The sequence below is a fragment of the Pteropus medius genome, unplaced genomic scaffold, assembly GCF_902729225.1.
Source record: "Pteropus medius unplaced genomic scaffold, Ma_sr-lr_union100, whole genome shotgun sequence".
NCBI classification, from domain to species: Eukaryota; Metazoa; Chordata; class Mammalia; order Chiroptera; family Pteropodidae; genus Pteropus; species Pteropus medius.
In genome coordinates, this window is record NW_024342467.1 from 10,147,058 (window position 1) to 10,160,424 (window position 13,367).

Consider the following 13,367-nt stretch of genomic DNA (forward strand, 5'->3'; position numbering starts at 1 on the left):
TTCATAAATCTCCACAACTGTTCTTCAAGGAAATACTATATTTGCCATATGCAGAAGCTCAGTCAGAGAAGCTAAGGAACTTCACAAAACTGAAACTTGCCCACTGGCCTGGAGCCCAGGTTTAGCTTGAAAGGCATTACACATTGCCCACCAGAGAGAGGCAACAAATTTGCAGCAAATTTATTTATTTAATGAAAGAGCTTCCAGTAGAAATAATGCAAATCTATTTTATAAATAGAACTCCATTATATAATGATTGTTTACTCTTAATTTATAGGTCTCTTCTCATCCATTCTGCGAGAACAAGCAAATCTTATGCATGATGGACCAAAATGGATGGTCTTGGATGGAGATATTGATCCCATGTGGATTGAATCACTAAATACTGTCATGGATGATAACAAGGTGAGTAATACCTCAGCGCTAAACCTTAAACATAACACCTGGACTGTATTGCGTTCAATTCACTTGTTGATTTTAATACTAGTTCTTAATCATTAACCCGATGCTCTTTGTGTAGTTACTGTTTTTGATTAAGTGGCACTTACCTGATAATTCTCTTAATTTCACTGTTAAAGAATTTCACTGTTAAAGAATATATTTTTCTTGTCTGTATAAATTTAATCACCTTTAAAAAGAGATATGTATCCAAGAATTTAGTTCATATACATCTTACCATTTTCTAAAGGTTAGGCATAAATTATTACATCTTATCTTTGATTAAGTATGGAATCCTTGGATAATAAAAGAATGAGTTTGTGCTCTGTGTTAATTGGTGAAATTTAGCTATTGAAATTAAGTAGTTCCTATGGCTACCGATTGAGTAATAATGCATTCCTAAGCATTTTGCCATGGTTAATTTAGCATTCTCGGTGAAAACACAGGGCGATGGTACAGGTCTGTGAGACACCACTTAAGCAGCACAAGGTCTGTCGTTAGGGTCAGGAGAAAGAAATCAGTAATCATCATCACTCCAGAATAGAATTGGTAACCCCCCCTTCAGTTCACAGTAATTACTGCTTTCTGAACTAAGACATTGTTCATCATAAGATATAGGTCTGAGATCTTTATACTTGCATGAGTTTCTATAGGACAATGGATAATTGTGGTATTTCAGATTCTAAAGAAAGTTTATTTTTTGTGGTATTTGGGCCTTTTCATGTAATCAGCTCTTAGAACAAATGTCTTATATGTAGTAATAATTAGCACAGTTATTTAAAGGTTGGCATGAAAGAGTCCGTGTTGGTGAAAGTGTTCAAGGGTCAGCGAGCTTCCCTTGGGGATGAACTGAGATCTTTATTCAGACTGTATGTGCTTCTAACTCGGGACAGTGAGCTCATAGCCTTTGGCACTTCTACTGGGGGGAAGTACTTTGTGTTGTTATAGTAAATTGGCAGACGTTGCGTTTGCTGTTCAACAACAGGGCCTCTTGTCTGCTGTGTTGCTCTGTCCAGGTGCTGACCTTGGCCAGCAATGAGCGCGTAGCCCTCACTCCCTCCATGAGGCTGCTCTTTGAGATTCATCACTTAAGGACAGCAACCCCCGCTACTGTTTCCAGAGCTGGTATTCTGTATGTGAACCCACAAGATTTGGGCTGGAATCCGTGAGTATTGCTTTTAAAAAAAAAATTGTGGTAAAATAATGTGCAATCACATGGAAGGACCTAGAGGGTATTATGCTAGGTGAAATAAGTCAGACAGAGAAAGACAAATACCATATGATCTCACTTATATAAGGAATCTAAAGAACAAAATAAATGAACACACAAAACAGAAACAGATTCATAGATACAGAGAACAAACCGATGATTGCCAGATGGGAGGGGAGTAGGGAGCTGGATGAAGAAAGTGACGTGAAACACAATCATGGTTACGAAATAGTCATGGGGTGTGGAGTGTAGCACAGGGGATATAGTCAATAGTATTGTAATAACTGTATAGCGTCAGATGGATACTAGACTAATCGGGGAGATCACTTCATACGTTATATAAATATCTCACCACTATGCCGCGCGCCTGAAACTAATATAAAATATTGAATGTCAATTAATTGAAAAATACATAAATAGAAATAATAAAAATTGGGGTAAAATATACCTAATATAAAATTTACCATTTTAACCACTTTTAATCTTACAGTTCAGTGGCACTAAGTACATTCACACTGTCGTATAACCATCGCCACTGTATCTTCAGAACTTTTTCAACTGCAGACTGAAGCTTCACACCCATTCAACAATCACTCCCCAGTTCTCCTTGCTCTAGCCCGACTCTCTATCTCTATGAATTTGAATACTCCGGATACCTCTTAGACTCATACAGTGATTGTCCTTTCGTGATGGGCTTATTTCACTTGGTGTAACGTCTTCAGAGTTCATCCATGTCACAGCATGTGCCAGACCATCCTTCCCTTTTAAGGCTGATATTCCATTGCATGTATATACCGCATTTTGTTTATTCATTCATCCAATGATGAACACCGGGGCCGCTTCCAGATTTTGACTGTTACAAATAATGCTTCTAAAGAACAGGGTCATACAAATACCTCTTCGAGTCCCCGCTTTCAGTTATTTTGGATATACACTTCAAGTGGAATTGCTAGATCAAATGGTAGGTCTATTTTTAATTTTTAGGGGAGTCGCCATGCTGTTTTCCATAGTGGGCGCACCATCGTGCATTCCCACCAGCAGTGCACCAGGGTTCCAATTTCCGCATATCCTCACCAACAGCTGTTACTTTCTCCATTTTTTATAATAGCCATCCTAATGAGTGCAAAATGGTATCATTCTGGTTTTGATTTGTGTTTCCCTAATGATTAATCATGTCAAGCATCTTTTCATGTGCTTATTGGCCATTCGTATCTTTTCTTTGGAGAAATGCCTATTTCAGTCCTTTGCCCCTTTCTAAATCTGGTTGTTTGGTTTTGTTGTGAATATTTCTTTTTTCAGAAAAAGGTAAAAATGTATATGATTATTTGAAAAAGTATTAGCAGTTAAATTTAAAGCTAATTAGGCTAATTTAAAGATAATTAAATTAGTACCTGAATACCTTTATCATTTTTCATTGGTCATAACCTTTTTCACACTTTGTACACATTAAGAATTCAATATTCGTTGAATAAGTGTATAAATAATAATACCTCGCATGGAGCACTTAGATATATCATTTAGTTAGCATATGTATATTTGTATGTATACATATAATATGCATACATGAACAGTGGTGATGCTTTGATTGATTTAGAACAAGTTTATTGTGCCCACTTGCTTACTCTTCACATGCTCACATTTCCCGTAATTCATCCTGGTGGTCACTTGTCACCTCCTCTGGCATTACCATTATTAGCTGTAAAAATGTCTGAGCTCTGCAAGTGACATGTACTTGTGTCTGATGTGTTTCTTGTGTCAGGTAGCTTCTGTTTAGCCCAGAGGCTGTCCTGGACCACATCAGTGGGCCCCTGGCCCTCTGGCTCCTGGTTGGTATGGCTAATGAGGAGCCTTGACAGGAAATGAGAGGGAGGGACGAGATGAGGTCAGGTTATTTATTCCCCTGGCTTCTCCCCGCAGGGTCACATTAGGATGACTGTGTCCCTCAACTGCAGGCCACAGCTCCTCTTAAATCTCTCCCCAAGGTTCTTGCCTTCCAGGTTCAGGTGGTCCTTCATTCTCTTGTCCTTGCAGGCATAGATGCAGTAGCCTCTCCTCATTCTCCATGGCATGGCACTCTCCCTTCCAGTGTCCCTGCTCCCTGCCCACACCTTTGTCAGTAGTCCTTTTATTGATCTCTCATCACTAACCTGATTCGAGAATGACATCTCTTCCCTGCCAGGTGCCTGACTGATGCATCAGGCATCTTTTAGGCTGCTTTTTCTGCATACTGATTTTTTCACTATGAGTTTCATCTCTTAACTCTACAACAAAGGAGAACCACACCCAGGCTTTTTGTTTAACAAAGCTTTATTGAATTTGGCTGGGGAAGGAGTGATTTTTAAAAGTCTAAAATAGAGAGTTCTTCCTGTGTTACTAGCTCCTTTCCCCAACCAGGATTCAGGCTATCTCCTAGGATGTTTCTATAGGTCGGGAGCTAGCTGAAGGCGAATCTCCAGTATCCCTCCACTGCCCCATACGGGGAGCAGAGGCAATCCTCACACGTTTCCTTCAGGGGACCCCTCAATCACACTTCTCAAGGTCTGTGTAAGTCAATCTCAGTAACAAAAGCTGTCTAAATCCCTGTTTAAAGAAGGACTTTTATCTGGTCAGTCAAAGGTCACAAGTTAGCTAAAGAGACACCCAGTTTACACTCCTAAGAAAGTTAACTGAGTCTGTCTTCACCATTAGATTTTATTTTTATGGAGGTTTTTTTCTTTTATCCAAGATCCATGGGTAGGTTTTAATTTTAATGTATATGACTAAAAGTTCTACCCAGGTCATTATCCAAGATAATGGGAATCTTCTCTAAAGGATATTTTTATGTTTTCACTTCCTACTGCCAGAAACGTTCAATAAACTACAAAAAAAAAAAAAATAGCTATTTCTGACTGGCTGGTATTTTTTCACTTCATCTTTATTGGCTACTTTAGTACCTTACTCAAATGTCATAATACTAATAAAGTGATAGCTTTACATGTATTGACTCATTTAATCCTTAATTACCTTGAGATCAATATAATGATTAACGTCATTTCCCAAACCAATCTTGGTTCTCTTTTGCCCCTAACTTTTAAACTTGGAAGTGTTAAAAATGATAGAAAAGTTGAAAAGGTAGTAGTATAACCATATGTTCTTTGCCTGCAGTCATCAATTGTTACTGTTTTACTTTCTCTTGGGCTGTACACATATATTTTCTACTTTTAATTTGCTAAATGATTTCAAAGTAAGTCGGAGACATTAAGACACTTCATCTCTAAGTACTTCAGCATTTATCCCCTAAGAACTAAGACATTCTTCTACATGAACACCATCCAATTTACATACCTAAGAAATTTATCTTTGAGACAATATTATCTGATTTTTTTTCTAGTCGTTTTCTTCAAAATTTCCCACTTACTCTAGTAATTTCCTCTGTAGCATTTTAAGAAATCAAGTGTCAAGGATCATGCATTGCATCTACTTGTCTCTAATATCATCTTTAATCTAAAATATTCCCCCACCTCTCTCTCTCTCATGACATTTACAGTTTTGAAGAAAACAGGCAGAAGTCTTGAAAAATGACCCATTGATGGTTGCAAAAGAGGCAATTTCCTAATTGAATCATTCCTTCTGCCCCCGCCCCGTTAGGTTACATTTTTTTTGTAAAGAATATTTCCTCTTCCTCCTTCCCTTCCTTTCTCTCTTTCCTCTCCCCCTCCTTTTTTTGAGGAGTATCATTTTCTATTTATGGCTTCTTTTAGTTCAATGGGTAAAACTCATTACTCACATTATTCTTTTGTATGCTCATATTGTCCCAAATCTTGCCCACCAGAGCCTCTTTATGCTGGCTCCTTTCGTGCTCTTTTCTACTTGTCCTTCTCAGTCTTTGGTCACTTTGCTTTCTGGTTAAACAAGATACTCATGGTTTATCTCAGACCTTCCTTACCCTGGGCCTGATCTAGCCATTTCTCCAAGGAGCCAAAAGAAACTACTTTTTGTATAAGGAGTTGGATGGCGATGCCAGGTGTGCTCATTACCACTGGTATGTCATTGCTTCTAGACATTTTCAGTGAGCAAAATTAGGAAATAGATTTTCTTCATATTATGGGAACCGATAAGATATTGTAGGTAGAAGAAATCAGGAAATACTGTGTTCACAGTATCTCTGTGGGATTCCATTTAAGGACTTAAGATCGTGCCATGTCACTTAAGTTTCTTAAAATATTTTTGTTAAAATTCGCTGAACTATTATAAAAAATAAATTTACATCCACACTTTACAAATATGGAGCATATCAGGTCAAACAATATCCTTAAAATCACAGCAGCATATGTATAAATCAAATACTATTTTATTTTAATTCTGAGTTTTAAGTAAGTTTACTGGAAGAAGCCTGGATAGTTGGCATATGTTTGTTGAGATCTTGAGAAGTAAAGACACAGGAATTAGAAGAAAATTTCTGAAATTATGATTAGCAAGAATTTTTCTTTTCTAGTGAAAGGGATGAAAATGCATAAGGAGGTAAAAACATAGAGGCAAAGAATTATTTAAATTTATTTATAGTTATTTAAATTAAAATTATTTACAAGGAGCATAACACTGAAAATGGAGCCTACTAAACTATGTATTCCTTAGCTTGCAAATAATGATAGTAAAAGATAGGAATATCTCTGGAATTTAATCTGATTCCAAAAGTGATTACTGGAAGATAACTTTTGGGAGCCACAACTTTGTTTTTTTTAAATTAAATTTATTGGGGTGACGGTTAATAACAAAGTCTAGTGTCCTTTCATCACCATATATTTGACTCCCTTTACCCTCTTCCTCCTCCCCCCAACCCTTTGCCCTCTTGGTAATCACCATTCTGAGTTTGTTTGTTTGTTTTGTTCATTTGTTGCTTTCTGTTTTACATCCTGCATATCAGTGAAATCATATGGTTCTTGTCCTTCTTCATCTGGCTAATTTTGCTTAGCATGATTATTTCAAGGTCCATCTATGTTGTTGCAAATGGCAATCTTTCATCTTTTCTTACGGCTGAGTGGTATTCCACTGTACGTATGTACCAATCTTCTTTATCTAATCACTCATCAAAGGACACTTAGGTTGTTTCCATGTCTGGTAAGAAATTATCAGAGTTTCTTATATGTCATATATTAATCTAAGCACTTTATATATGAGAACGCATTTAATCTTCAGAATGACCCTAAGAAATCTATATTATCATCATTTTCATTGGCAGGCGAGAAACTGGAGGCACAGAGAGGTTAAGTAATTTGCCCAAGGTAACAAAGTTAAAAAATGGTGGGGCTGGTAAGCAGATCCAGGCAATCTGACTTTAGAGTTTCATCTCCCTAAACAACCTCCCCCTCCCCACTCCCGCCCCCCACCCCCAGTAAGCTCTGGACACTGAGTCCATTTCTGGCAGCTGATATGCAGTAAAATGAGTAGCTGAGGGGTATATGTGTGACCTTCACACCTTTGTCCCCAGTAACTAACACCTGTTTTCCATTATTCCCAGTGCCCTCTGTCACTACCACCCCCGAGATGCTCTCTCGAGTCTTCAACTAAAAACTGTTCACTGTGGACCTAAAAAAGCTTTGGCAATTGATATTATATAAATCTAACGATAGTGTAAAGTTAGTAGAATATTTAATAAAACTCTGTTATGAAGCCTTGTGAAAATCAAAGGGATAAGATAAGATAATCATCTTGCCTTAATTTCTTCTGATATTGAAAATGTGAAATCTGATTTGCTTAAAGCAAGGTATAGCTGTAATTGGTCTGGTCCCACTGCTTCTCTGCTGGCAGCTAAATGTTTTTATTATCACTGCTTCCTATTTGACAAGAACTTTTTGAGCAATTATTTTTCATTTAACCTTATACAGTGTCTCCCCAAAGACTACTGTGGATGCTACTAAATCATGTTCCATTTTTTTGATAAGTGTTATTTCATTACTATGTTAGAGAGATTAGTTTATAAAAATTGATAACATTTTCTAGACTTCAGATTAATACACATGTACCCAAGCATGAGATACCATTTCAGAGCCACTTATTGGAAATACATTATCAGCTATAAGGTAGCAGTACATTCAGTCCAGTGAAGAAAAAGAGGAACTTTGAAATAGCTTCTACGGAATTCACACCTTTTTATTTGTAACTGATGTCTTATTACTAAATAATTGATGCCAAGATTAATCAAGAAAAATTCTAAGCTGTTTTCATAAATAAGTCCTACCCTATGAGAGTAGTTTCACTCCTCTCGAAGATGACAAACTGCACTTCCTTATAAGTGCTCAGTAATGGCCTACTTACTTATACTCTATTGTGTTTGGCTTCAAAGTGCTATTAGGAGTTTCTTTTACATTCTTTTCATTAAGGTAAAAATAGCCATTAAGACAAAATTTTAAAGGGTCATTTTAAAATATTTGCAGTTTGAGAAATAGAATGAACTCACTAAACATGCTCCTGAAGTATTACACCAAGCTGTGTGGAAGGGGGAAGCTTTGAGTTGGCAGAATTCTGTTTTTCAAGCCTAGCGTTCAGTAAAAGCTTTTCTGTGTTTTCAGGTATGTGGCCAGTTGGATAGACAGAAGGCAGCATCAATCAGAAAAGGCCAATTTAACAATTCTTTTTGATAAATATGTTCCTGCGTGCTTGGATAAGCTGAGAACAAGCTTTAAAACCATCACTTCAATTCCAGAGAACAGCCTGGTGCAGGTTTGTCTTCAGTTACACCGTGTAACATTCAAGTCCTGATGTGGCACTGTGTCTTCATCAAGACAACAGAAGACTTTGCTTGATCAAGAAGATGGAAAGATTTCTGGAGTTGTTAAACTTATGCAACCCTTGTCCTCTGGTGTCTAGCACCCAGGTTCCCGAGTGCTTTATGTGCACCTCTGTCACACACTCATCACATTTTATTATCATTTGGGCTTGAGGTCTCTTTCTCGAGATTGTAACCAAGAGGGCTGACACCACCTTTTATTCATTTTTATATCCTAAGAGATTTACAGAGTTTCAGGCACATAATAGATACCAAATATGTCTTTATTAAATCATGTGTTCCTTCCAAGTATATTCGAATAGAATAGGAAGAACAAAATTGTAGCAGCCATATTTATTTTCCTCTGTCACCTAATAAACTGGCCCAGAGAAGGCGCTCAGTATGTTTTTGAATACAGTAAATCTGTGCAATTAAAGATGCTGACCAACGGGTGAGAGAAAGAACCGAACCCTACCACACAGGTGCCACCACCCCCAGACCTCGCGCCCTCTGTTCCCTTTCTTTTCTTCCCCTCCCCGCAAATATTCCTAAAGTCAGGTCAGTCTAGATGGAGAGTTTATAATATTCCCAGGATACATTTTTCCTCCAGACACTCATTGTGAGACAGTTGGTAAAAGTGAAGGGTATATATTATACGTTGTCATGGAAGCGAGTGAAAATAATTTATGGCACATAGAAATGAAGGTTGTGATCTCAATCTCAGTGTGAAGAGAAACTGTCCCCAGCCTTTATAAGTATAAAATTTCACAAAACGTTTACAATTAGATACTTTTTTTTCTATAAGAGCAAAATTTGTTTCAAAGTACTGTGTTACCATTAAGTTACTATGTTACCAAATTCATTTGAATAGAAACCTGAACTTTCTTTTCTTATTATGCTTGTGACTATTTCTAATTTCAAACAAATTAGAAATAGTCACAAGCATAATAAGAAAAGAAAGTTCAGGTTTTTGGATAATTCACACACCAATTAAGTAAACGATAGTCTTCCCTGGTAATTATCTGAGGTATAATTTATTTCTGAAAGCAGGTCTGAATTTATTCATAATGAATTAATTATGTGGTTAGCCTAATTAGACTTCCTCTGGTGTAAAAAGTATGGTTGTGTTCTTTTTCAAGTTGACTTGTATATTTGTGCGATTCTCTGTGGTGTGAACTTTTTCATTCAAGAGTAGTGTGAAAATAGGTCAGTAGGAATTAATATGACTTTTGCTCTCACTTCTTCCTTTTGTAGTATTCAGAAATGGCATTTTATCTTCAGCTCCTTTTTAGCTGTTTTATACAACAGTCTCTCTTCTGTGATTACTTATAAGGATAGGAATTTGAGACAAAAATGAGTATAAAAGAGAAGAGTTTAAAAAGGCTACTTTAAGAAATTAACCTACTAAGAAGTTTTCTAATATATGAAACTTCTTTGCTTCGGTTTAGTAAGATGTATTAACTCTTTCAGAATATGTACCAAAGTATGATTTTATTAATTGCTGACAGCTCAAAATGTTTTCCAAGTACTGTGCTTGGGAGAAGATAGAAAAATCATATGCATTTTTAGTGTATTCTAATCAGCAAATAACTTAAGACTGGTCTTTTTTGTTCTGATTTGAACAGTTCCTTAGACTAACATAGCTTCTACTGAGAAATGGCAAAGCCTCAGCACTGTATTATTTTTCTTGATAAATTGGTGAGTTTCATTCTATTAGAAGATGATTTTAAATTAGCAACTGTGGCACGATATAAAACACTAGATAGACATCAAGCAAGACGACTGAAAAACATAATAGGTGATCAACTATTTAAAAGCATTTCCAAACTATTTCCAGGACCCATCTCTCATGTTACCATGAATTTTCCCTCACTTTCATGGCTGAGAGGGAAGGGCACGCCCACAGTCCTGATGTGCTTCGATGTAGCTTTCATTGTTGTGCATGTGATAGTGATAAAAATCTGTTTCGGCCTGCAGAAACTAGGGGAAAGGGTATCAAGAGTTCTGAGAGTCTGTGACAGTGCTAATTTATGACAACTATATTTTTCATTTTTAACATTTTATTTTTTTATTTTTCCCCCTCCCCTCTGGTAACCACTCATCCATTGTCCATGTCCATGAGTCTCTGTTTGTTTGTCCTGTTCATTTGTTTATATCCCACATATAGGTGATATGTGATTTTCAACTTTTTCTGTCTGGCTGATTTCACTTAGCATGATTATCTCGTGGTCCATCCATGTTGTCGCAAATGGCGGTATTTCATATCATTGTGGTTTTCATTTGCATTTCCCTAATAGCTAGCAATGTCGAGTATCTCTTCATATATTTGTTGGCCATTTGTATGTTCTCTAGAGAGAAGTGTAATGACAGCTATTTTTGTGCTGTAGGATCTAGCTCAAACACATGTTTATTACTGGTTGTTATTTCGTACGGGAAAGGCCTTCACAGCAGCCACGTTCCCCTGGTCATCGAGAGCCCTGAGCTTCAGGTCTCGGTTTCAGACCAGTGGAGCACATCGCTATTTTACCAAGGGTATCAAGAACAAGTTCCTGAACAGCATTTCTTCCAAGGCTAAATTTAGCCTGGTGTCCAAAAAAATGCCACAGGCTAAGGCTACCAGACTTTCTAAATTTATGACAACAGGTGGCTTATGCCAGAGCACTAAGGGAAAGTGGGTTATCTAAATGTCCAACAAGAAGGCAATAGTTACATAAACCTTTCCATCCAGTGGCATCTTATTCATTCATTCCCAGTGATATTGTAAGGCAACACTGGTTAAGATGTCTTTGGTTTGTCAGTGAGAAAGTGGGTTATAGGCTACTGTGAGTAATCTGTCTCCCTATTTATAGAAAGAACAGATATATCCCCATTTTTTGCTTATATGTATTTATGTTTATGACAGTGATTATTAATTGGATAATTTATGACTTTAGGTTTTTTTTAATAGTTTGCTATTACTTAGAAAACCAGTTGGTTAAAAATGGCAATGGTTTTCCACCTGACATAGAAATTCAAGGCAGTAAATTTTGTCTCTCCCAGTGCAGCAAATCATAGAGCTGGGGAAAATTATATGATATCATTAGGATAAAGTGAATTTGTTAATAAGTCCTATGAATGTACTCCATTATTTAAAAAAAAAAAAATTGGCCCTAAATGAACGGCTGTTTCTTGTTCTGTAGACTATTTGTGCTCTCCTGGAATGCTTGCTGACTCCTGAAAATGTACCTTCTGACAGCCCGAAAGAAGTTTATGAAGTCTATTTTGTCTTTGCTTGTATCTGGGCATTTGGAGGCACTCTGCTACAAGATCAGGTATGTTTGGAAATAGTTCACAGAACCAGTATCATTTTGGGGGGAATAATATATGTGATTCCTACATTTTTATTATCATAAATCTGTCCTACTTGCCCTGTTTTCTTCTACGCCTGTGCATTATCCAAGCATGCTCATCCAGGCAGATTGTTCTAACCTTGGCTGGCAAATTCAGAGCCTTCCATCAGATCTCACTTTTGAGCTCAAGGTTCTGTTTCCACCTGCCTCTGGACCAGGTGCTGCCAGCGAGCTGTTCCACAGGTGAGGCACTCTCAGCGTGCCTGACACAGAGCGCTTCATCGGCCCCACCCCCCAGATTTGTTCTTCCTTTTTGTTTTTTCTTTTCTTCAGTGCTACTCACATTCCTTCCAGATGCTCCCATTTAAAACTTGGGGAGACATGACTCTTCCTTATTTGTATGTCTGACGGTCATCAGATCCTTTCAGTGTCAGTTACAAATTACCTGTTTAGTCTGTCTCTTTCTTTTCCATCCCTATAGCCTTAATTCAGGAATGTTTTTAGATTGACCTGGGCTCTCATGCTGTCTTAGCTTAGCTTTGCACAAATAAAGTGCAAATATCATATGCTTGGTGGCTTAAACAACAGAAATTTACTTTCTCTTGGTTCTGAAAGCTGGAAGTCCAAGGTCAGAGTGCCAATATGGTCAGGTTCTGGCAAGGACCCTCTGCCTTTTCACTGTGTCTTCACATGGCTGAGAGAGAAAGAGAAAAAGCTTTCTTGCGTCTCCTCATAGAAAGGCACTAATCCCATCATGACAACCCACCTCAGGACCTCATCTGCCCTAATTACCTCCCAAAGGCTCCACCTCCAAATACCAGCCCATTGGGGATTAGGGTTTCAACGTATGAATTTGAGGGGAGAGACAATTCAGTCCATAGCCCGTAATAACCTTCAAATTGTTTTTCCTCTCTCTAGTCTCTCTTACCTCTAATCAGTCTCGTACTTGCTCCCCAGGGAGCTAGTCCTATTCCTTTCCGTTGGTCTTTCCTTCAGCCTAAAGCAAAACTATCATGCCTGCATGGCGTTCCCCGTGTGTGGCTTCTGATTTATTGTGGGCAAACACTTAAGATAAGAACTTGCACAAGTGTGTGTACACACTCACACCCATTGCTTAGACTTGCCAAAGTACAAAGCGGGAGTTTTTCAACTTTAAAAATTTGTACATCTGATCTCCACCGTGCACCTCATTATAGATTTTCTCATGTAATCTTTTCAAGAATTCTTCACGGTATTCTTATCGTGCAAACAAAGTTAAAGCTCCGAGAGGTGAAGTAACTTGACCAACGTTACACTGACAGGAAATGACGTCATTAGGATCCCGACCCGTGCATGTCTCCAATGCCACGCCTTCCAGGGCACCTCGGGACCTCTCGTGGTCATAGTGCTTCGGCAGGTACCCCAGAATCTTTGCATTAAACATAGAGGGCACACACCTTCCAGGCTTCCCCAGATATTTCCAGATGTAAACAGAGAATTTAACTTGGAGGGCATCACAGCCAAGAGTGACCCATATTTCCATTGGCTTATTCACTGTAGGTCCTAAAATACATGGTCGTTATAACCTTTGACCCAGTTCTGCTTCTTGTCACTAGGTTACCGTAAATCGTATCTATAAATAAAGTTGGTATTCACTTGGCCTCCT

At 37.8% G+C, this 13,367-nt stretch overlaps 1 protein-coding gene across 10 annotated transcripts in view; it reads left to right on the forward strand.

The window, feature by feature from the left end:
* The window catches only part of DNAH11 (dynein axonemal heavy chain 11), a 265,993-nt gene that overhangs the window by 118,949 nt on the left and 133,677 nt on the right, over positions 1 to 13,367 (forward strand). For 9 of the 10 annotated variants that reach the window (XM_039862506.1, XM_039862509.1, XM_039862507.1 and 6 more), the window contains 4 exons: positions 278 to 405; positions 1,455 to 1,603; positions 8,197 to 8,347; positions 11,573 to 11,704. In XM_039862506.1, the coding sequence (XP_039718440.1) occupies positions 278 to 405; positions 1,455 to 1,603; positions 8,197 to 8,347; positions 11,573 to 11,704 (560 nt within the window). Of the gene's footprint in view, positions 1 to 277; positions 406 to 1,423; positions 1,604 to 8,196; positions 8,348 to 11,572; positions 11,705 to 13,367 lie in introns of all 10 variants that reach the window. The other variant, XM_039862516.1, reaches the window with a different exon arrangement.